Below are 22,024 nucleotides of genomic sequence, written 5' to 3' on the forward strand. Positions count from 1 at the left end.
CTTTAATCATATTTTTAGCTAACTTAAAACAGTTAAATTAAATCAGGTTAGGGAACTTCCTATTCTTCTTAAACGGAATCGCTATATCTACAAATTATTTTATACTTTTTAGTTCTTTTTGTAATAAAAGCGTGTTTTTAGTTTTTTTAACTATAATATTATTTGTTATTGTTTTACGCGTATATATGTATGTACTTTTGCTGGTATCACAGTAAACATGCCGCTCTTGCATTTCATTTCATTGTTGTTATTGTTAACCTCAGCTGTCATGGGCGTTGATGGTGCAAATTGTTGGACATGGCCCAAAAATGGCCGTACGACTTTTCGGGGTCATTTGGTATGCGATAAATTTTTTAAAAATTCAAAATGTCAAATGAACAGTATGACAAGAGTATGCGAGGAGTGGAGAGCATGAGGAGATAAAAAAGGGCATGAACTAGCACAGAAGGGCAGGTATAAATAATGAAAAAGCGATTGCGGTCACCAGCAGAAAGAAATGCATGATGAGCGTAATGTAAAACCAAATGAAGCGTTACAAGATGAGTAATCTGGGCGAGCATGGGGTCAAATTTTAATATAAAAGAGCCATTCTAAGGGCGAATGTAGAATGAAGAGATGACCAGCAAAGAAAGTGGAGCACTGCGGCTGCTGTGTCAACTAATCACCTACAATGTGGGCCACCACAGCTTAGCATATAAGCTGTATATATGTATGTATTTGTAAAGATATTTGCATGTAATAGCCAACTATGGTAGAGAGGGGTTTGAAAGGATTCTCGTTTTATGTGCATGTAGAAACTTGCATGCTACACCCACACCTACATATGTACTTTGGAACATCTCAGCTCTTTGTCGCTGCTGCTGTTGACTAATACACCAAAGTGGAAGTCAGCTCAGCTGCTGGCGATTTGCCGGTACTTTACCCGATAACTACCTTGGCAAGCTACCGAGAAAAAAAATAAATAAATTACACGCTCACTTTGTTAATCCGATTTTCTATTTTGCTCTCTCTTTCTCTATTCTTCACCTTCAACCAACGCATGTCATCACCGCCACCACCACATCATCATATTCGCCAGCGCAGCACTTGTGGCCTTTTCAGAAATTCGACAATTGAAGGGTGCATCACATGCTGTTCGACAACGTTCTATAATTCGGCATCGATTTGGAAAATTTCGAACAAGACGAACCGGCGCGACCACAAATCGACACTAAAAATCTACTAGTGCTCACATCAACATCTGCAGCATCAGAACTGTTTGCTTCATCATCGCTTACAGCCGTGGGGGACATGAATGGCGGCGACAATGAGTGGCAGCACGAACAGGAAGCAACAGCCCGTATAAGCGGCATCATTAGCACAACTACAGCAGCAATAACAACAAAACTACAATCAACATTTGGCATAGCAACACATGAGGCCGAGACTCACCACATTCACCGCATGCCAGATGGCAAAAGCAGGGTGGCGAGACCAAGGCCACAGCGCCACCCGGTAATCATGTCACGTACGAATGGCGCATCAGTAAGACTGGCCTGACTTTTCGGAAGAAGTAAGTGTTTCACATTTTTATTTCAATGTGGTGCTGTAGGTTGAAAAATTGAAAACTGGCCTAGGTGTTGCACAGGGGGAGACAGCGACAAACAAAAAGTGGGACAAGTATCACAATTTTTCGCTGTAATAATTGAACATATTTTTTCAGTCAAAATTTAGTCGAAGCGAACGGAAATCTTTAAAAATTTGATTGCCAGATGCAAATAAAATATCCATAAGTACAAAAATAATATTTTAATTATTTTTAATTTTGCTGCATGGCTTAGCGTTTTTCTGATGCCGCCTAACGTAAGACTACAAAATAATCTGTTGTGGCGTCGCGTTTTTCTGTCTGTTCCTGAAATCACTTGCCAAATAGCAATAATAGTTCTTCAAAAGTCTTCTATGAGCTTTTGGTTGTTCGATGAAATAAATATTTCGATACCTGCTAAGGAAAAAAAAATTACAGTAATGCAACAGAAATTAAAAGCAAATTAGCCGATTTGTTGATCAAGTCTACGGCGCACAGTGTTCTATTTTGGAAAAAGGGACAAAATTAAATATCACGATATTTCGAAAGAGAAGAGGTAGCGAAATAAATGTAACGATGATTTAAGGCCTTTCAAATGGAGAATTCAGGAAAAATAGTCTCATTGGATCGAAAAATTACTTTGATTTTTAAAATGATCTTAAAAAATAGATTTAAAATTTTTTTCTTTTTTGGTCTGAAACCGGTATGCAATTAACTTTTTAAAAAGTTTTAACACAAGTATTTGCTGTTCTTGCGTCAAGAAATCCATATCCATGCTCGCAAACATAAAATAACGGATTTTATACATTTTAAGTTTATTGCATACTATTTTTTGGTAATAAAAAAAAAAACACAAAAAATCGAAAAACTTACCTTGGGTTGATTTTGAGGTTAAAGTTATTTTTCATTCAATCAGATCTTCAAAAGTAAAATTTTAGATTTTTTGTGTGTTCTCTATTACCGAAAAACATTTTGGAATAAATTTAAGAACAAATAAATGCGACCATAGAAATGGATTTCATGACGCACGAACAGCAAAGATATGTATTTAAAACTTTTTAAAAATTCTTTTTATACTGGTTTCAAACAAAAAAAAAAAGAATACAATTTGAAAATCTTTTATATTTGTTGATAGTTTTAGAAGCCAAGTCCCCATTTTAAAAGCTTTAAAGTTTCGTTACATTTATTTCGATATCTTTTCTCTTTCTGTTTTTCTAAATAAAACACAATGCGGCGTAGCCAACAATACTTCTGAAACCAAGACAAGCTTATTGTTCCTCTATTACTTGGTAACTTTATAGAAATATATTTATGGATATCTTTAGAGATATTTTTTCAAAGTTATTGATAAATCTATTTTTAGAAATTTTTGCTGATAATACTAAATATGTAATTCGTTAATTTTTATGTACGTATTTATCGAAACCGTTCTCATTATATTTGTCGAAATCTTTACAGGTTTTGTTATTAAATTCATTCTCGATATATTTATCGGAATTTGTACAGCTATTTGTATCGAAATATATATCGAAATATCGAAAGCATTTATGGTAATCGAAGTATTTTAAATTTTCGAAATCATCGATCCCTATGTCGTAGCATCATCCACATTTGCTATTTTTACTATTACATTTATCGAAATCATTATCGATATATTTTTTGTAATCGTTAATAAAATTTTTAGATTATTTAAAAACAAATTGTATTCGACTCGTAACCGTAACCGTTTTCGTTCACTTTTTATACGGATCTTCATTCCTGTTAATATTCATATATATTTATCGAAAAAACTATCGATATATTTATTTAAATTTATATCGATACATTGTGTCGATGGCGTTGTTCGTATGTATAAAAATCGATGGTGACTTCTTTGTCTTTGTCTTCTATTTATACTCATTTTTTTCGGTTAGTAACCGTACTTCTACTGATATGCGTATTTGTAATCGCTTATAAAATATAGATATGTGCTGGTTTGAATGGGCTTCAGACTCCGGCATGGCAATACATTCATCTTTAGCGTATCACTAGTTAACAAAAAAAAACAAAAATCCGTTTGGACTTTTTTAATCGCTCTTTATGAATTCTGTCCCAATGTACAGTTTCTGTCAAGGAGCCCAACAAGTTGGCGCTAGTATTGGCTTAGCAATTGTCGCAATATCGTCCCTATGTCACGTTCAACTGAATTGCATTTGTTGCATTTCGCGCTCGCCGAGTCAGCATATTTGTCCTGTGCAACTAGCTGCAATCTGCCTACGTGGCGTATGAGTAACCACTTTGTCATTTGTACAGCAATAAATCCATCGATTAGCCAGCCTTACAAAGTATCCACCCTACATACAAGTATTTTATTTAATCAATACATTTTGGTTTATGATATCTTTCTCTGTTGTACTCCACAGCGTCGCCCAATCACTTTTGTACGCCTACGCTATCACACGCCCACCCACAACGCCTTGGAGTCGCATGTCGAGGCAGATATCGAGGTGGTTGACAACGCGTATTGCGTGGATTATGGCCTGAGTATTCCCGACACGTGCGAAGTGTGCGGCCAGGAGAAGTGTGCCAGTCGGCAGGCTGGCGATTGGACGTTGTGTCAGCGTGCTCGCTGCTTCGGTCGCAATACAGCCATGCAAAAGCGTGAAGTCAAGTATCGCTTTGTGAATGGCACAGAGGCAACGGACGCCTGTAGTGTGTCACAGCGTTCCATTAGTCACATTAGTCGACAGGATAGCACTCCACTGAACGTTGCAAGGGTTTTTGACGTTTGGAGCCATGGTCGAAGGTAAGTGTCACAACGCATAGCAGCGCATCCAATGCAGTTACATAGGCCGTTTGGACTCGACTTTCATTCTATTGACTTACATCGATTCTTTTTTCGTCACAATGTTGCAGTGTAAAGCGCAATGCGGTCACCAGGGAATTAAATACCGCATTTTACAGTGTGTTTGGTATGGCACATGGCGACCGGCGGGCAATGCGTGTCACCATCAGTTGCGTCCTGCGGTAATGAAAGTGCGTAAGAGTTCGCCCTGCTATTCGAAATGTGAGTAAACATTTCTAACTGAATTAACAAAAAGGAAAAGGTTATCAGTTTGTCGAACAATTTTTTTTTGTTTTGTTTGTTTTTTATGTATGTTACCGCATAACTTCCGAACATTGGATCATGAAGAAATTAACGATAATCTTTAATTTTTATATGAGAATTGAAGTCGGTTTTGTTCTTTGCTTAAAACTTACCAGTTATATATTTTTGAAACTGAAGGTCTGACAGAACAGAACTCAGGAACAGAGCGAAAAAATTAAATATTAAAAGATATGGATAATTTCTTGAACAGGTATAGCCAGCCAAAATTGTATACCAAATTGAAATTTTATGGCTAAAAAAAATTTGGCAGCAAAAGAAGAATTGATAGCAAGCAAAAATTGTATAGCAAACGCAAATTTTATGGGCACCAAAATTTTGATATCAAACAAAAATTTTATATAAAACAAAAATGTTATAGTAAACAAAAATTTTATATTAAAAAAATTTTATAATAAATAAAAAAAATACATACATACATATAATTGTACATTAGACTGCATCACCAAAAAAAGTTGCGATTGTTCCGCCGGATTTACAAAACTTATTATATTTTAAGACTTTTTGAAAAAAATCCCCTCAGGTGACAAACTAGTTTAAGCTAAAAAATCTGTATAAAAATATTCTAAAATTTTTAACGGAATCATATCAATCAGATTTTTTATGCTTTTTTTCAACTTTTTTCAGAGATTTTTTTTAGACTTGTGAGGTATCAGTGGAAAGGTATTTTCTCACCCTTTTTATTCCTTTGCAAAAAAACTCATTAACGTCCAAATTTTCTCTTTATCAAATACCAACGTATCTTAACTCAACATGGAATGTGGCTCGTTTGTTTTACCTTTTCCTTTCATGCTTTGAATGAGCTTATTCCTTTCCAATGATACCTCATAAGTCTGAATCGGTAAAGTGCAGGCTGAGTTATTCAAGTTGTTCTTAAACCAGTCTTTGAAAAAAGTTCAAAAACAGCATCAAAAATCTCATTAATATGATTCCGTTGAAATTTTATTTTTTTTAAATATTTTTATTAGAGTTGCCAGATTTTTATGCGCGAAACCAATACGTTAGATATTTCCATGCTTAAAAAATCAGCACTTTTCAGTACACTTTTACTCAAAGAAAAATTATGAACGTAAGTAACAGATAATACTTTAAAACGCCAGAGTACTTGTTTTTGACAATATTTTGGTATATAAATAAAACATAGTTCATAAAAAATAAAAATATTATTAATTTGAACATTTTACATTTCATTTAAAATTACTTTTAATTTGAAGTTCAGTTTCAAAAATTTTATTTAGAAGCCGGTTCCTCTTTTTGCAAAATTAAATATTTTTTCAAACTGTGGGAAAGTACCTAAGGACTTCATCTATATTTCCTGGAAAAATGGAAAAAATAAGAATTCTCTAAAAAGAGTATCTTGTATGCAAAACTCTTGCAATGTCAGTAAATTGAGAAAAAAAAAATATTAAGCTGAATTTACATGAGGCGATTTTCTAGGCGATTCAGTATTGCTCAAGAAAAATCGCTAGTGTAAATGGTGATCCAAAAATCGCCTGCCTCAGGGTTGACAGCAAGTCAACTTTTCCAGGCGATTATCGCCTGTCAAAAATTGCTTCGTCTAAGGGCACATTCGAATATTCAAATTTGCTGTTATTAAACTGAAGNAACACTGATTTTGGTAATAAAATTCAATGATTTGCAAGCGTTGCTCGTTAGTAAGTCTATTCATGATGAAATGTCAAAGCATACTGAGCATCTTTCTCTTTGACACCATGTCTGAAATCCCACGTGATCTGTCAAATACTAATGCATGAAAATCCTAACCTCAAAAAAATCACCCGATATATACATCTGTTTTTGCTTAAGGTTATATTTTTTGTCTTCTTTCTATCTCGATCCCTACCTCTACCCCTGTTCGTTCTAATTACATTTATAACATTTTGTTTTTCTCTATCTTTATTTGTATCTTTATACCCTATCGATAACAAAATCGATAGTAACATCCAACAAAATATCGATAACAAAACCGATACAAATTACGATAATGAAATTGATAATAATATTGATAGCAAAATCGATTACAAAATCGATAAAAAATATCGATACAAATAACGATAACAAAATCGGTAAATAATCGATACCAAAGATTTATTAGGAAATCGATAAAATTATCAATAACAAAATCGATATAACAAAATAGATAAAAATATCGATAAAAAAATCGATACAAATAATCGGTACCAAAAATCCATTCGGAAATCCATAAAAATACACATAAAATTATCGATAACAAAATTGATAAAAATATCGATAACAAAATCGATGAATAATCGATAACAAAAATGGACTAGAAAATCGATAAAAATATCGATAAAAATATAGATAACAAAATTGATAAAAATATCGAGAAAAAAATCGATAAGTAGTCGATAACAAAATCGAGAAAAATATCACAATAACAAAACCGACAAAAATATCGGTTAGTATTTTGATCTTTCCTTGTCTATCTTCATCTCTACTTTTATCGGTATCCTCATCCTCATATTTTGCTTTATATTTATCTTTATTTTTATACCCGCGCGCACTTGTGCACAAGGGTGTTATAACTTTGTTCACATAACGGTTGTTTGTAACAGGCAAAACGAATCTAAATAGATATAGACATGTATACATGTCNACTCGCCAAAAAAAACGTCAGCCTTCATTTTAAATAATTTAACCTCCATCATATTATCGCAACTGGTGCGTATCGACCCGGTGATGTGCCCATAAAGCGATTGATACCTTTGTTGTATCAATTTCTTGGGCATATAAAACATTATTTGAATCAACTATAATTAAATTATTTTCTTCTAACTTTCTGCAGTGCAGTTTAAGCAAGTTGCAACGTGATGTAAAAAGCTTAAGACAATCCTAAAGTATTTTGTTTGAATTGAAAATTCAGTACAAATCAGTACAAATTTTGAAAAATCAGGACATTAGCGTGCTGATTGAAGAAATGAATAAAATCAGTACAAGAGCTGAAAAATCAATACTGGACTAATAGAATCAGTACGTCTGGCAACCGTAATTTTTATGCAAATTTTTTAAGCTTAAATGTTTTGTCATCTGAGATGATTTTTTGAAAAAATACTTAAAAACAGTTTTTATTCACAGGAAACTCACTTTTTGGAGGTATTTTTTCAAATCGGTCCAGCTCACGCAAGTCTTAATATTTTTCAGAAATATTTTGGTGCAAGTCTTAAAATGTAATGCATTTTATGATTGCGGTGGAAAAATACCACCGATTTTTTGNATATCGAGAAAAAAATCGATAAGTAGTCGATAACAAAATCGAGAAAAATATCACAATAACAAAACCGACAAAAATATCGGTTAGTATTTTGATCTTTCCTTGTCTATCTTCATCTCTACTTTTATCGGTATCCTCATCCTCATATTTTGCTTTATATTTATCTTTATTTTTATACCCGCGCGCACTTGTGCACAAGGGTGTTATAACTTTGTTCACATAACGGTTGTTTGTAACAGGCAAAACGAATCTAAATAGATATAGACATGTATACATGTCTACATAAATGATGAGAATGAAAAGAGAAATCGATTAAGCGGTGACTGTCTGTCCGTCCGTCTGTGCACACGATAACTCGAGTAAAAATTGAGATATCCTAACGAAACTTGGTACGTGCACTTCTTTCTGGCGTAGGACGGATGGTATTGAAAATGAGAAAAATCGTACATACGCCTACCTCCCATATAACGGTAATTTTCAGAAATACGAAAACTGCGATATTTTAGATTATTCACTCAAAATTGATATTTACAATAAGTTTTAGACATGGGCGTAGCCACGCCCACTTATGGTTACATGTGTATATCTTGGTAACCGCTGCACCAATTTCTTCTAAACTTGGCATATAACGGTAATTTGGAGAAACACGAAATCTTCGATAAATCGGTAAATATTAAAGTTAATTTATTCAAAATTGATGCTTGCAACAATTCTTTACCAAGAAATACGCTTATGGTAAAATTTTTATGATCACATATATGTATGTATCTCGGTAACCGTTCCACCGATTTGTACCAAGCTCGGTATGTTTATTGTGCTTGCCACATAAAAGCAAAAAGTTGAAAATTATTGAAATCGGAGTAAAATTACGGCCGCTCTTCATATAACGGTAAATTTCAGAAATGCTTGAAACTTCAATATTTCGAAATTTAAGGACGCTAATTTACTCAAAAATGATACTCCCCTGCTTACCATTCGGAAAGGGGAAAAATATATAATTAATACTTGCGCCGGGTATTTAATGTTCGGCTCCGCCCGAACTTAGGCTTTCTTACTTGTTACTTTTATGTTTATCATTTTCTTCATTTACATATGCCCCTTCACCTTTGCCCTTATATAAGTAAATTGTTTAAATTTACCAAATTTTTGCCTGTATCTTTACATCTCCTTGTTTTTGTTTTTACTTTTCACATTTATTTTCATTTTTGTATTGGTTATTCGTTAACCTTTTATTAGCAAGTGTTTATTAAATTAACAACATACATTCAAGAAGCACTTATTTCCGTCCCAATCATTTCCATTGCACTATTTCCGTGTACAATTTCCGTTGAATTTGCCAATTTACTCCCAACCAACCAATCGCCGCTAAAGAAGTTTCACTTCAAAAATTTAACTTCCTTCTTCTTATATTCAGCGCTTCGACATTCTCGCCGTCGATCTGTAACAAATTGAATCTATTAAGCCCTCTATAGCGAGCAAGTTAGGACAATAAATAGTCGCGCTGCTGTTGGCGACGGCAGCGGTGGAGGCCCCTTACTTGACACAGAGGCCAATATCAGCAGTCTGGTGTGTACCACTTCGACATCAACGGGCACTACATAGAAGTGGCAGTGGCACTGCACTACGTATAAAAAATTCCCCAAGTAATGTCGAAGACTGTAAGCGTAAGTTGGCAAAAGGTGATACAACGGCACCGGTTGAGGTGTTCCTAGGCGGTTCGTGTAACCCTACCACCTGGCGTGCCCATACCAGCTTAGCATTTACTTCTATAATCCCGTGAGTATTTTGCCTTTGGCATGCAATTAACTGTTTCTATTTTTTATTATTTTGTTAATTTTAATTCTTTCTGCTTTCTGCTTTGAAAATATCATGGAGCAGCACTGGAGAGGCTGAAGAAGAGTTGACTGCATCAAAGGAAACATACAGCTGGGGCGTTGCGACCAATGTAGCCAAATCTTTATAACCGATCGCTGTTAGATGCCAGCCGGGTGTTGCCATCACCAATAAGACACGCTCGCTGGCACCAATGACGTTGGCGGCACATTGCATGGGGCTGATGTACAATGTCGTTTTAGTAATGCTAATGCTGCCCGAGGATTATGCGATAAACAATGAAAAGGTGAGTGTCTGGGGCGCGGAAGAAATTAGCTTTTAAATGATTTTTGAATTGTTTAAATAATTTACTTTTTGTGCTTTCTTCTTACAGCTCACGCCGGCTGCTATCAAATATTACAATCGCGGTCGCTGCTATATAATAGATTTGGCCAAACGCCAAGGTGTACCTGTGGATAAGATAAAAAAAAAAGATTGAATAAGCTCTCATATGCATAGGCAGTTGAGTCACCTGTAAGCGTTAAAAAGTAATCTGCTACAACAATTTAATCTGTTTGACATCATTTAGGATGATTTTATTGTTTTGGTTTGTGGCCATTGCGTTACCGTAATTGTGGTACTAAACACCTTACGGCTAAACACTTCATGGACAACTATATGTTGCTGACAGCAGAATTCGTTCATTTGGCGTATTGCGGTTCTATATTTTAGATACTTTAGATCTAGGTGATTTATCTGCCGACCAAAGGAATTTTACAAAACCATAGTTTATAGAGAAATTGTTGCGCTAATAAAAAAAAAAAATATATATATATGTATATAAAATTTTAGCCACGTTTTACTTAGTTACAAAGCAGGAGATTTTGCGGTAAGTAATTTTGTACCTTATAAGTTATTCGTTGTGCTAAGTTTCAAAGCAATTCCACGGATCTTAAGAAACTAGAAAAACACTGTGGAACAAATTCAGGTTAGCAAAAGTTAGGTCGATTCTGAGAGTGAGGGGTGAAAATAGAGGCTAAATTAGAATACCCGTATCGCGGCGTTTGTTTATGTTAGTTCGAATTTTTTTTAATCGACCTTCGAACTTTGCAGTCAAATGCCGATTTTCAGCATATTGTTTATATGGTTTTTTGGCTATAACTCGTCGACTAATTGATATTTTTTCAATCTGTTAAAGCCAAATTATTGCTAGAGACCTGTGCAACAATTAAAATTAAAAACAAAATTGATTTAGAAAATTTTTGTAGTGCTTTTGAAGCAAATGTTGGAAATTTTTTTCATGCTTTCTGAACATATTTTCCACAAAACTAAGTCTTTTTTGCTTTCTGTTTGATCTATAATATGCTTCTCAGTTTCTTCAATAAATTTCATTTGAAAAGAAAACAATCATAATACAAAACTTGCGTTTTCCAGCTTAATATTAGTTTACTTCTCATTTCTTATGTACCAATTTTTTCAGTGTTGGTTTTGAAGAAACATTGAAAAAGAAATTATAAAAATATGGAAAAAAATATAATTTTGAAATGTTAGTTATGAAAAGTTTTAAGTAAAAAAATTAAATAAATTAAATTAATGATTTGGCCAGTTGCCGTTTAGCAGGCGGCTGTGGATCAACATCACTGCTCTCTCTAATATCTTGGTCATCGTCATCATCATCAGAAAGGTCGATAATTTCGTCCAACAGATATTCTGGAATTTCATCTTTGTCTTCCCCTTCTTCCTCTTTTTCCTCGTCTTCCTCTTCTTCAAAGGTGTTTTTATACCACCAACAAATTTCAGCGAGTATTGCATCTGGAGATTTCTTTCCTCTGTACCTGAAACGAAAATAGTTTTCAATCGTTAACATGTTTAAATTGTGCACTCTGACAAAGATATTAGAAAAATCTAGGAATTCAAAATATGCACACTCTATAGTTACCTTATTTCAAATGGAAGCGCAGTTTGGTGATAACGTTCGCCTTGCTCATCAGATTCAGTTGGCAACTGTTGAGCGAGTTGATCAAGATGCTGATGCAAGAGATGAATTTTGTACGACATATTAACCCCAATTTCATCGAAAGCTGCCAACATGTTTGCAACAGATTGCCTGTAGTTGTCTTTGCGTTCTTTACCCAAAAGTCCTTTAATGACTGCTTTCAATGCGAGCCATGCATTTAATTCTCGGTCTGTCAGAACTTGGTCAAAATCTTGACGACTCATTAGTTTCCGTATGTCGGGACCATTAACAACCCCTTCCTGAATTTTGGCGTTACTTAGTCTTTTTGCGATACATTTCAAAAAATTTTTAGCAATGCCAAGTTTAATGTGGAGCATCGGCAACTGGCCAAATCATTAATTTAATTTATTGAATTTTTTTACTTAAAACTTTTCATAACTAACATTTCAAAATTATATTTTTTTCCATATTTTTATAATTTCGTCTTCAATGTTTCTTCAAAACCAACACTGAAAAAATTGGTACATAAGAAATGAGAAGTAAATTAATATTAAGCTGGAAAACGCAAGTTTTGTATTATGATTGTTTTCTTTTCAAATGAAATTTATTGAAGAAACTGAGAAGCATATCGAGCCCTAACCACAAAAACAACGTGAGCGACATTTTTTTCAAAATTTTCTTTTTGATGCAGAAATATTCCCAGAGCATCTAGATGCATTTCTGAATCAAAAAGAAAATTTTGAAAAAAATGTCGCTTATGTTATTTTGGCGGTTAGGGCTCGATATTATAGATAAAACAGAAAGCAAAAAAGACTTAGTTTTGGGGAAAATATGTTCAGAAAGCATGAAAAAAATTTCCAACATTTTGCTTCATAAGCACTACAAAAATTTTCTAAATCAATTTTGTTTTTAATTTTAATTTTTGCACACGTCTCTAGCAATAATTTGGCTTTAACAGATTGAAAAAATATCTATTAGTCGACGAGTTATAGCCAAAAAACCATATAAACAATATGCTGAAAATCGGCATTTGACTGCAAAGTTCGAAGGTCGATTAAAAAAAAAATCGAACTAACATAAACAAACGCCGCAATACGGGTCTTCTAATTTAGCCTCTATTTTCACCCCTCACTCTCAGAATCGACCTAACTTTTGCTAACCTGAATTTGTTCCACAGTGAAACGGTAGAACTTCAACAGTAACTGGCACTCCTAGTCTATAAATTAATTAGTGTAGGGCAGTTTTGATATCAAAAGCACTCAGAACTCGATTCTCAAAAGAACTTGTAAGTACTCAGAAATTAAAAATTACTTTGTTCGAATCATCACTTTGATACAAGTACTCAGGATCGCTTATTGTTGCTTTTCCACAATAGTTTTTCATTAAAAACGGCCTCAATAGAAATAAAATTGTTGAATATAAAAATTTATGTGACTATCGAAATTTGTCAAGTTAATAAAGTTTATCAAGTTATCGATATTCATTGAATCATCTTTACTAGTATCGCCCCGTTGTCGAAATTCGACCACTTCACTTTTTTCACACACTTTTTCATTTTGGCCTGCGAAGTTTTTTAGGTCCATCAGCACCTGTTAATCGTCTAGCTCACTTACATATATTGTTTGGTGGAGTAATATACATTCTGTTAAATAATTTAAAAATTCATAGATGATGAAACCAAATCAGTCACCTACCGGAAAATAATACCTTTCGAAAAAAAGAAGAATCATTCATTTTGGTTGAGAAACATAGGAGCAGTAGGGAGGAATAGATTTGTATGGGATTTCGTTAGCGTTCTAATATATAGATTTATGAAGTTAACGAAATTTATCGAGTTATCGTAATGCATCGAGTTTTTTCAACTTACAGAGCTATGGATATTAATTGATTAACTGAAATTTATCGATTTATCGAATCGAACTTTTTAGAATTTTCAAATATATCGAGTTTTCGAAATTACCTGGTTATATATGTATGTTAATCGACTCATCACTGCTTTTCAAATTTTATCGTGTTACCACAGTATAACGAATTCTCGAAATTTGTCGATAGCTTTCGAAAAATATGGAGGTATCAAATTAACCGAGTTAACGAAATATATAGAGGTAACCAAAGTTTATCGAGCTCGGGTTCGTCTTCTTCACAGCTTTCAGTGTTGCTGCCATGCTATACGGTAGAAAGTGTTCCCTCCGTAATTTAAGTACTTTTGTACATCGGTCTCTAGGTCGCCATAGTTGTCCTAACAGGAGTTAACCCTGGTCTTGGAAACGTCCGTAAGTCGGCTAAATCTGTGGTGAAATTTTCGTGTATTTTTCCTTTCGGCCAGCTTTTCAAGCTCTTCGCACTCACGTATTTCGGCCTCTCTCTTTTTATTGCGGCAAATACGTCTCGATTCCCTCTTCAGTTACCTATAGCGGTCCCACATAGCTCGCGTTGCGCCCAATCGCAGCGTGGCGCTGTAGGCGGCATAGTTTTTCTCTGCCGACTACTTCTTCGGCGGCGGTACTTAATGAGAGGGAGATGTGGTTCTACTGCTCGCGTATGTCTTTTATTTGATTTTAAATCTGCATTTTTCTTTTTTTCCAGTTTTTTTTATTTAACGTATTAATTTTTATTTTTTTTTTATTCTGTGTGGTTTTCTTATAAATTTTTTATGTGGTGCTGTTACTAATATCTTTATTTCTATTTTATTACAGTGACTCCAACAAGTGTTCATATGTTTTATTTTTTTTTCCTTGTAAATAAAAAATTTCATAAAAGTTTTAAACTTTATTAAAAATTAAGGAAAATTCAACAAATTTCCATCAAAATTTCGAACTTTTTAATCTGAACATTTAGTTCAAGCATCTGAAAAGTCGCTTTGATTTTTAATATTTTTTTTCTGATGGATTTTTGCACCTATTTCAATATCTAAGATATATAAGATAAATGGCAAAAAGAAAAAAATCTACGTCTGGTTTTATAAACTGCACTTCAGATACATATAAAATAAACTGGAAAAACCGTGAGCAAAAAAAATATATATATTTAAAACCAACGCAATTTTTGAGTCGATTGAAAATTGCTTTTTATTGGTTTAAAAAGTTTGAAAATTTTATGAAAACTTGTTCGATTCTTCTAAATTTTTTATAAAGTTTGAAATTTTGTTTTATGTGGTTTTGGCATGAACAATATTAAAAAAAAAAAAATAGCAACAAAAATTTATCTTGAAAATCATTGTGAATAATAAATAAAAATCAACATGCGAACAGTTGTTTGAATCACTATGTATTTTATGTATTTTTTCACATTATTTTATTTTAGAAAATTTCTTTTTATGAAAAATTTCAATTTAAAAAAAAGGTATGACCAAAATTAATTTATACTTTTTTTTTAATTTTCATCTTTTAATTAAAAAAAAAAACTTTAACCAGGTCCTCATCAGGTATTCATCGCACCTAAAAGCATGCTTGCAAATTCTATCACGCCTAAAAAAAGGAGAACCATTGCAGCAGCGTTCAATCGAACGTTTAACCAGCAAAATACATAAGCTCAAATACATTTTATGTAAGATTTTTGCCCATTTGCAGGACTACTCATTCCATTCCAGCGCCGGCATATTCATAAAGCAAATATATTTCGCCAGAGGCAGCTTAAAATATTAATACACAGCAGCTTCATTTCATTTGCCTTTTGTCTGATGGTTTATTGTAATGCATATTTTAGCATGGCCTACTGACTTTATTGTAACGATTAAGCGGCGCGAGTAAACATTCTACATACATAAATAATAGTGGATTTAACAAAGCTACATTTGTATATATGTATGTATGTGTATGACCTGTTAGTTAAATGTCCTGATTATCGCTGTACGCTGCCACATTTAGCAGTGTAGTTGATTTGCGCCTGCAGCCAGTACTGTACTTTGTATTTGCTACAGATATGTATGTTCCAGTATGCCACTATTGCTATTCTGCCGGCAACCACACTTTGTTCATCGTCAGCGCCCACTGCGTATGAGTTACTAAGGAGGCGCGCACACACAACATCAAGCCATAATGTAGAAATAGTTACGAGCGCATACAAATTTGTTATCGCAGTCAAATGCCGCAGGGCAACAATAACCATCGCGACAACCGTTCACCGAGCTTGTCGCTAAAATGGTAAGTAAAAGTGAACTTCAGCTGTATTACACGCGTGACTCTACATACTTTGGTTTCCGTTTGCTTTAAAGCAGAGCTCTTTTTCAGTCGTTCATCAATAAGACATACATAGCGTATACGTAACTTTTTATAAAAAAAAAAAAAATTAATTGTTTTATTTTGTTTGTCTAATGATTTTATGCTGTCACATCGATTTTAATCGACTGCAATTATGTAGTTCCGCAAAAAGTACTGCCCTGTGAAAGCGTGCATTTGCAATGGAATATGTATGTGTATTAGACTGCATCACCAAAAAAAGTTGCAGTTTTTCCGCCGGGATTACAAAATTTATTATATTTTAAGACGTCCACCAATGTATTTCGATAAAATATTAAGATTTAAGCGAGTGGACCGGCTATTTAATGTTCGGCTCCGCCCGAACTTAGGCTTTCTTACTTGTTATTTATAAAGAACTCCATTTTTGGAGGTATTTTCAAATCGGTCCAGCTCACTTAAATCTTAATATTTTTCCGAAATATTTTGGTGGACCTCCTAAAATAAAATATATTTTATAATTCCAATGGAAAAACCGTACCGATTTTTTTTTTTGTATGGGGAGTGTTGCAGTCTAATGTGTATAAATTGAAACGTATGTACAGCAGGGTGGTCCAAAATAAGTAAAGTCGGAATTTTAATGCTCTCACCCCATAGGATTTTTCTATATCGAAATACGTATACTCCTATTTTTTCATTTTGAATTCAAAAAATATGTTTTAAATCGGATAAAATATGCTCAAATTGGCGACCTTTAGCCACAAAAGCTGCTATAACTTTTTTTTTCTATTCAAAACAGTAAGTGTGGCACCTTTCTGAAATCTTTTTTAAATGAGCAATTTTTTATGTAATATAAAGTTATAGCTCAGTACATTTTTTCACCTGAGATAGTCAAAGTTGGGGAAGAATATATCAAAAAGTTATAAATCCAGAAATAGTCCTAATTTTATGATGGTTCCTTAATTTATTTTAACTACATTGCATTTGAGTATGGAGAGGCAACTATCTGGAAGTATTTTACATAAAAAATTTACTAAGTATTGCCCGGTTTGTAGTTGCAGTTAAAGAAAACACATGAAAAGGTACGATTTTTTTTTAATTCGAAAAAATGTAAATATTTCAAAAAAGGTGACACTTTTACCTGAAAATTTTTTGTTTATCAGGGAGCTCACCCCCCCACCTACCTTCCCCTAAAGTTTGGCACGTTACTTCTAGGACACCTTGTATATGATATATGTTGGCGGTGACACGCCTATTTTCTAACAATTTTATGAAAACAAATTTTTTGTTTAAGAGCCATTGTATATATCAATTTTGAGTAAATATGGATGAACACCTTAGCCACACTGCTTAAAAAATCTCCACGTCCGGCACGTACACACTAGGGATGTTTCGAATGCCATATTTTTCACACCCCCGAATGCGAATGCGAATCCGAATTTTCGGAATACGAATGTGCGAATGCGAATGTTAGGAATAACATTAAAAAAGCTGTAATCAACTTAACTCATCGTTTTTATTACTTAAAAATTTTGTAAATTTTTAGAACATTGAACGAGTGATTAACCTATACAGTATTTTAATCTAGTAGTCAATGTTCAAAAGGGGTACATTATATTTCAAAAAAGTAATTTTGCTGCCCCTTCTGCGATTTCTTAGAGGCTCATATATGTGCAAATCCCAGTGTTGCGGACGTTACGTTCGGACGTTTCTTTTAACTTTTTTTGCCGACAAAATATATGTTATTTATCTAAAAGATAATTTAGATTTATTATCGAATAAATTGATACCTCAACCAATGCAATTGCATCAAAATTGTCGAAGGTAAGCAATTTAAGCGAAAATACGGCCTTGAGTTTATATGTGTGTATCAGGGATGTTGCGAATATTTGCATTCGCATTCGTTATGCGAATGATTCGCATCATTTTACACATTCGCATTCGCATCAAATAATACGAATATTTTGCGAAAGCGAATGTATACATGGGCAGAGAGTCCACTCTAATATTGTTGAAATGGCTCTAGGTCTGTCTAACCAGGGTGCAGACAATAACCGGCTTTTAGCTTCAGGCGCTAAACGGTTAAGTAGTATATCAAGAGAATTGATGGGCCTTCACCAAGTACGGCTAAAAGTAAAAGAAATAATTTTAGATTCCTCCAGCGAAGGCGAAGGCTCGGATGTAGAATCTGGAGACATTAAAGAATGTGAAATTAAAGCTCAATTGAAGGCCTATCTTAAAGAAAGACGAGCTCATCTCGGTGAAAATCCTCTCGATTGGTGGAAAACTAAACTATAATATGACAAATTGACAGTTTTTTGGAACACCGCCGATTTAAAATTTTTTACTTGATCAGAGTGCAGTTCTATAGGTACACCATCTCTCGAAACCCAATTTTAGGTGCATACCTCCGCCACTATTTTAGTTTCCTCGTTTGGCAGCAGTATACCTCCGGCCATTTGCTAAAGTAGTCCATAACCGCAAGTACGTGTTTGTTTCCCAATCTGCTCGCAGGAAATGTACCGGTTATATGCATAGAAATCCGCTAGAATGGTGCGCCGGAGTTATACAATCTCATCTGGCAATGACTTCTGCATTTCGACAGTTAACAATCCACTCTGCAACCGATTGGCTACAACCAGCCAAATAGAACTTCTGCTTGATTTTCTCCAGAGTTTCAGAGATTTTCAGGAGCCCTAAACTTGCTCCTTAAGAACGTGCGGAACTCATACCCATGGAACTACTACCGCTTAACAACAAAATCCTTATCAAAGCTTTTGTTTTTGCAAACTTGCTTAAATATTAAATAAATATCGCAGCTAAAAATACTCGTTTTATTTTATTTAAGACTAATTAACAAGATAATTAGAAATTGTTTATGGAAAAGTGTCTTTAAAAATTCGATTAATCGATTATTACTCAATAATTGCAATTAATTGCAATCAATTTTTTTTTGAGCTTGTGATTAGTCATTTCATTAATTAATCGATTATTTTATTTGTTTATGTTTTCCATCCCTAGTCTCATTCCTTTATGTGAGTACGTTGCCCTTTTAGCCTGGTTGTTTTTTGTTTTCAATCAATGACCGCCTTTGACTGCTTGTGTACATACGCCACATTGTTGGAAAATTCTTTATCTCTCAGTGAAACAGAAATCCATATTTTGAAGTGCAATCGAAAGCTTTCACTGCAAAGCAGAACAGGGTAAAGCAGGCGTATTGTAAGATGGTGGAGAATTCACAAAATACAAAGAAAAGTTCAAAGTGTTTATTGTTTGGCGCTTTCAGCTGTCACTTGTGGCATACATACCTGCATGCTGCATGCTGCAACTGCTTGCCTTGTAAACTGCATTACAACTTACACTTACAGAGCTGCACTTGAACGCATTCAACAGCATTATTGTTGTCGGTTACTTTTGAAATCTTCGCACGACCGCTGAAGGAAGACGAAACAAAAGCTTAGCATCATTTTTAGAGCAAAGCCATTTTTTTGTATGTTTTTAGGTAGGCAGGGGGGTTTTGTGGCTTTAATAAAACTTTTGCATATTTCATGTTTTGCTTGCATATTTGTATTTGAACATTTTTATCTGCTATTCTCAGCTCTTCGTCTTTATTTGGGTTGCAAGCGCGATTTTTTTTTATTGCAACTTGAATTGCAGCAAAGGTGTTGTGCGTTGAGTTGTGTGCATTTTGCTTTTATGCATTCGCGATAACTCTATGGAGGAATTTTTGGTTTAAGGGTCAACATGAAATTTACATAAATAAAAAGCGAATAAAGTAAAAAAAAAATTTTATCGCCTTATATGCTTCTGTAGCTGACTGGCGCCTGTGTTAAATTAACGCTGACCACTTTATGCCAAAATATCAATATTTAGTACACTCAAATGACAGTGCTAATCGTGCCACATACATAGATATGTACGAGTATAAACTATGTGTCACACAAGCATTGTCTACACGAGTAAAGTAAACCTAATAAACTTAACCATGTCCGAAATGCTGACACATCAAATACATAGTTACTTTGTTAGTTTTTTGGCACTCTAATGTGGCACCACTAAGCTATAATACAGTTCAACAATAAATTACCATACAAGTACACTTAATAGGGTGCATCACTCGCCATACAAAAAAAAAATCGCTTCCGTTTTTCCATCATAACTATAAAATCTATTACTAGAGTTCACTCTTTAAGTAAAAAATTGTGTGCGTTTGAGTTGAAATAATCGACAGTTTTCTACAACAAACATATGGAAACGTTTCGCACAGATGAAACCCTGACTGAAATGCGAAGAGCGAGAAAACTGTGCTGTGCTCAGTGTTGCCACTTGAGAATATTTTTATGTACCAAAATGCCTACCAAATCAGTATCCAAACTACCAAAAAAATTTCCGATCATTAAAACGAAATTTCTTGAATTCGCGGATTTTTTAGCTACACAAATTAGCAGTAAAAATTAAAATCTTTCTCCCAAGATAGGCAATTTATCGTTAAATTTCAACAGCTGATCAATCATGTCTTTGAAAAGGGAGAAAACTCATACTTGTGACAACTCTTACGTGTGAACAAAATTTAAACCAATTTTTTAACGTGAAACCCTAGTAACCCAGTCAGCAGAGAAACGTAAATTTCACTGAAAATTTTTTGTATCCAGAAACGAATTGAAAACGACTACAGTTTTCGTTCATTGTTGTATCTGAAAAACGTTCGAAAATGAGGACGTTATTTGAAAGCAATAACTGTATTTTTGTTTTTCAAGCGGCAGTGGCTGAGCGTGCAGAATAGCGTTCTTGTATTTGGTAGCTTTCAGAAGGTGGCGTGTTCGATGCCGTCAGGTACTTCCTTAAATTATTATTTTTTTTTTCTATGAAAAAGCATCTGTCAAGGACATTTTCAAAACATTTTTGCCTACCAAAAGCTTCATCAAACCAACCAAACTACCAAAGGAAACTAAAGCTACCAATTTTGGCCCAATTGGACCTAAACGGCAACGCTGGCTGTGTTGTGCTGTTCGTAGGTGTTCGGCAGTTAAAGCAACAGCACAAACGAAGCGCAACGAAATTTTGAGACCGCGCTTTGGCTGAATTGTTTGAAATTTCGCATCCAAAGCAACAACACAGTTCACGCTTTTGTGCAAAACAAAGCTCTCATTTTTACCTTTCGCGTTTTCGCATCAAAGAGTGAACTCTAGTATTATATTTTAAGAAGACTTCCGCAAAAATATATTGGAAAAATATTAAGATTTACGTGAGATAGCCCGATTTGAAAATAACTCCAAAAATCGACTTTTTTTTCATAAATGAAATAAGTTTTTAAAACTATTTTTTTCCAAAAATCACCTCAGCATCATAGCAGAGTTTAAGCTCAAAAGTTCTGCACAAAAAGTTTAAAAATTTATCAAAATAATACGACGTTCGTGTTTTCAAATCAGTCTAGCTCAAGTAAATCTTATTTTTTTTCTTTGCGGAAGTCTTAAAATATAATATATTTTATAATTTCAGTGAAAAGCCGAACATTTTTTTGGTGAGGCACCCTAATGTACATAAAAAGTGTTAGCAAGCACAATGGCGACGCAGTTTATTAAGGCGTTGACCGCCTCTATGAACCCGCGTGCCAAATTTTCTACTTAAGTTTTATGGAATTGTCGAAAAAAGTGAAAGAAAAAATTAAACAAATTGTGATTGAGTTCATTTGGCCATTGGCGCCGCACAAACACCAGGCAGACATAGATAAATATCTACAAAGTCATCGTGTCACATTGAGACAGCAAACTTGTATAGATTCCCTGCTGCGAAATCAGCTAGTTACGGAGTAGGCTGCGTCTAGAAAATACGCTTCCACTAAAAGTAGTCACTGTTGGTCCCACTTTGAAGTTGCGTGATCGACTGATAAACCAACTAGAGTTATTCTTTTGGTTTTAATTAATCCCCTATTGGAAAACATCAGAAGTTTTATTCTTATTCTGAAGTTATCGTAAGGAAAAACTAATTCCACCAGAGGCTAGTTTTAATGGACGCAAGTTTTTTAGGCGCAGAACACTTCACATCTACTCGACCCATTAGCCATATGGTTGTTCAACTAAACTTCAAATATGCAGCCAGTTCCCAATAAAATCTGCGTTTTTCGAGGGGTTTGTCGTCT

General features: G+C 34.2%; 1 protein-coding gene across 1 annotated transcript in view; it reads left to right on the forward strand.

Moving 5' to 3' along the window:
• LOC108362113 (A disintegrin and metalloproteinase with thrombospondin motifs 20-like) overlaps window positions 1-4,618 on the forward strand; it is a 54,665-nt gene extending 50,047 nt beyond the window's left edge. The window contains 5 exon segments of the mRNA XM_017614976.1: window positions 1,084-1,552; window positions 3,667-3,888; window positions 3,967-4,304; window positions 4,307-4,349; window positions 4,460-4,618. Of these exon segments, the coding sequence (XP_017470465.1) occupies window positions 3,733-3,888; window positions 3,967-4,304; window positions 4,307-4,349; window positions 4,460-4,618 (696 nt within the window). The 5' untranslated portion in view covers window positions 1,084-1,552; window positions 3,667-3,732.
• The last annotated feature ends 17,406 nt before the right edge of the window (window positions 4,619-22,024 follow it).

The sequence above is a fragment of the Rhagoletis zephyria genome, unplaced genomic scaffold, assembly GCF_001687245.7.
Source record: "Rhagoletis zephyria isolate East Lansing unplaced genomic scaffold, Rhagoletis_zephyria_1.1 Rzeph_scaffold_00938, whole genome shotgun sequence".
Taxonomy (NCBI): Eukaryota; Metazoa; Arthropoda; class Insecta; order Diptera; family Tephritidae; genus Rhagoletis; species Rhagoletis zephyria.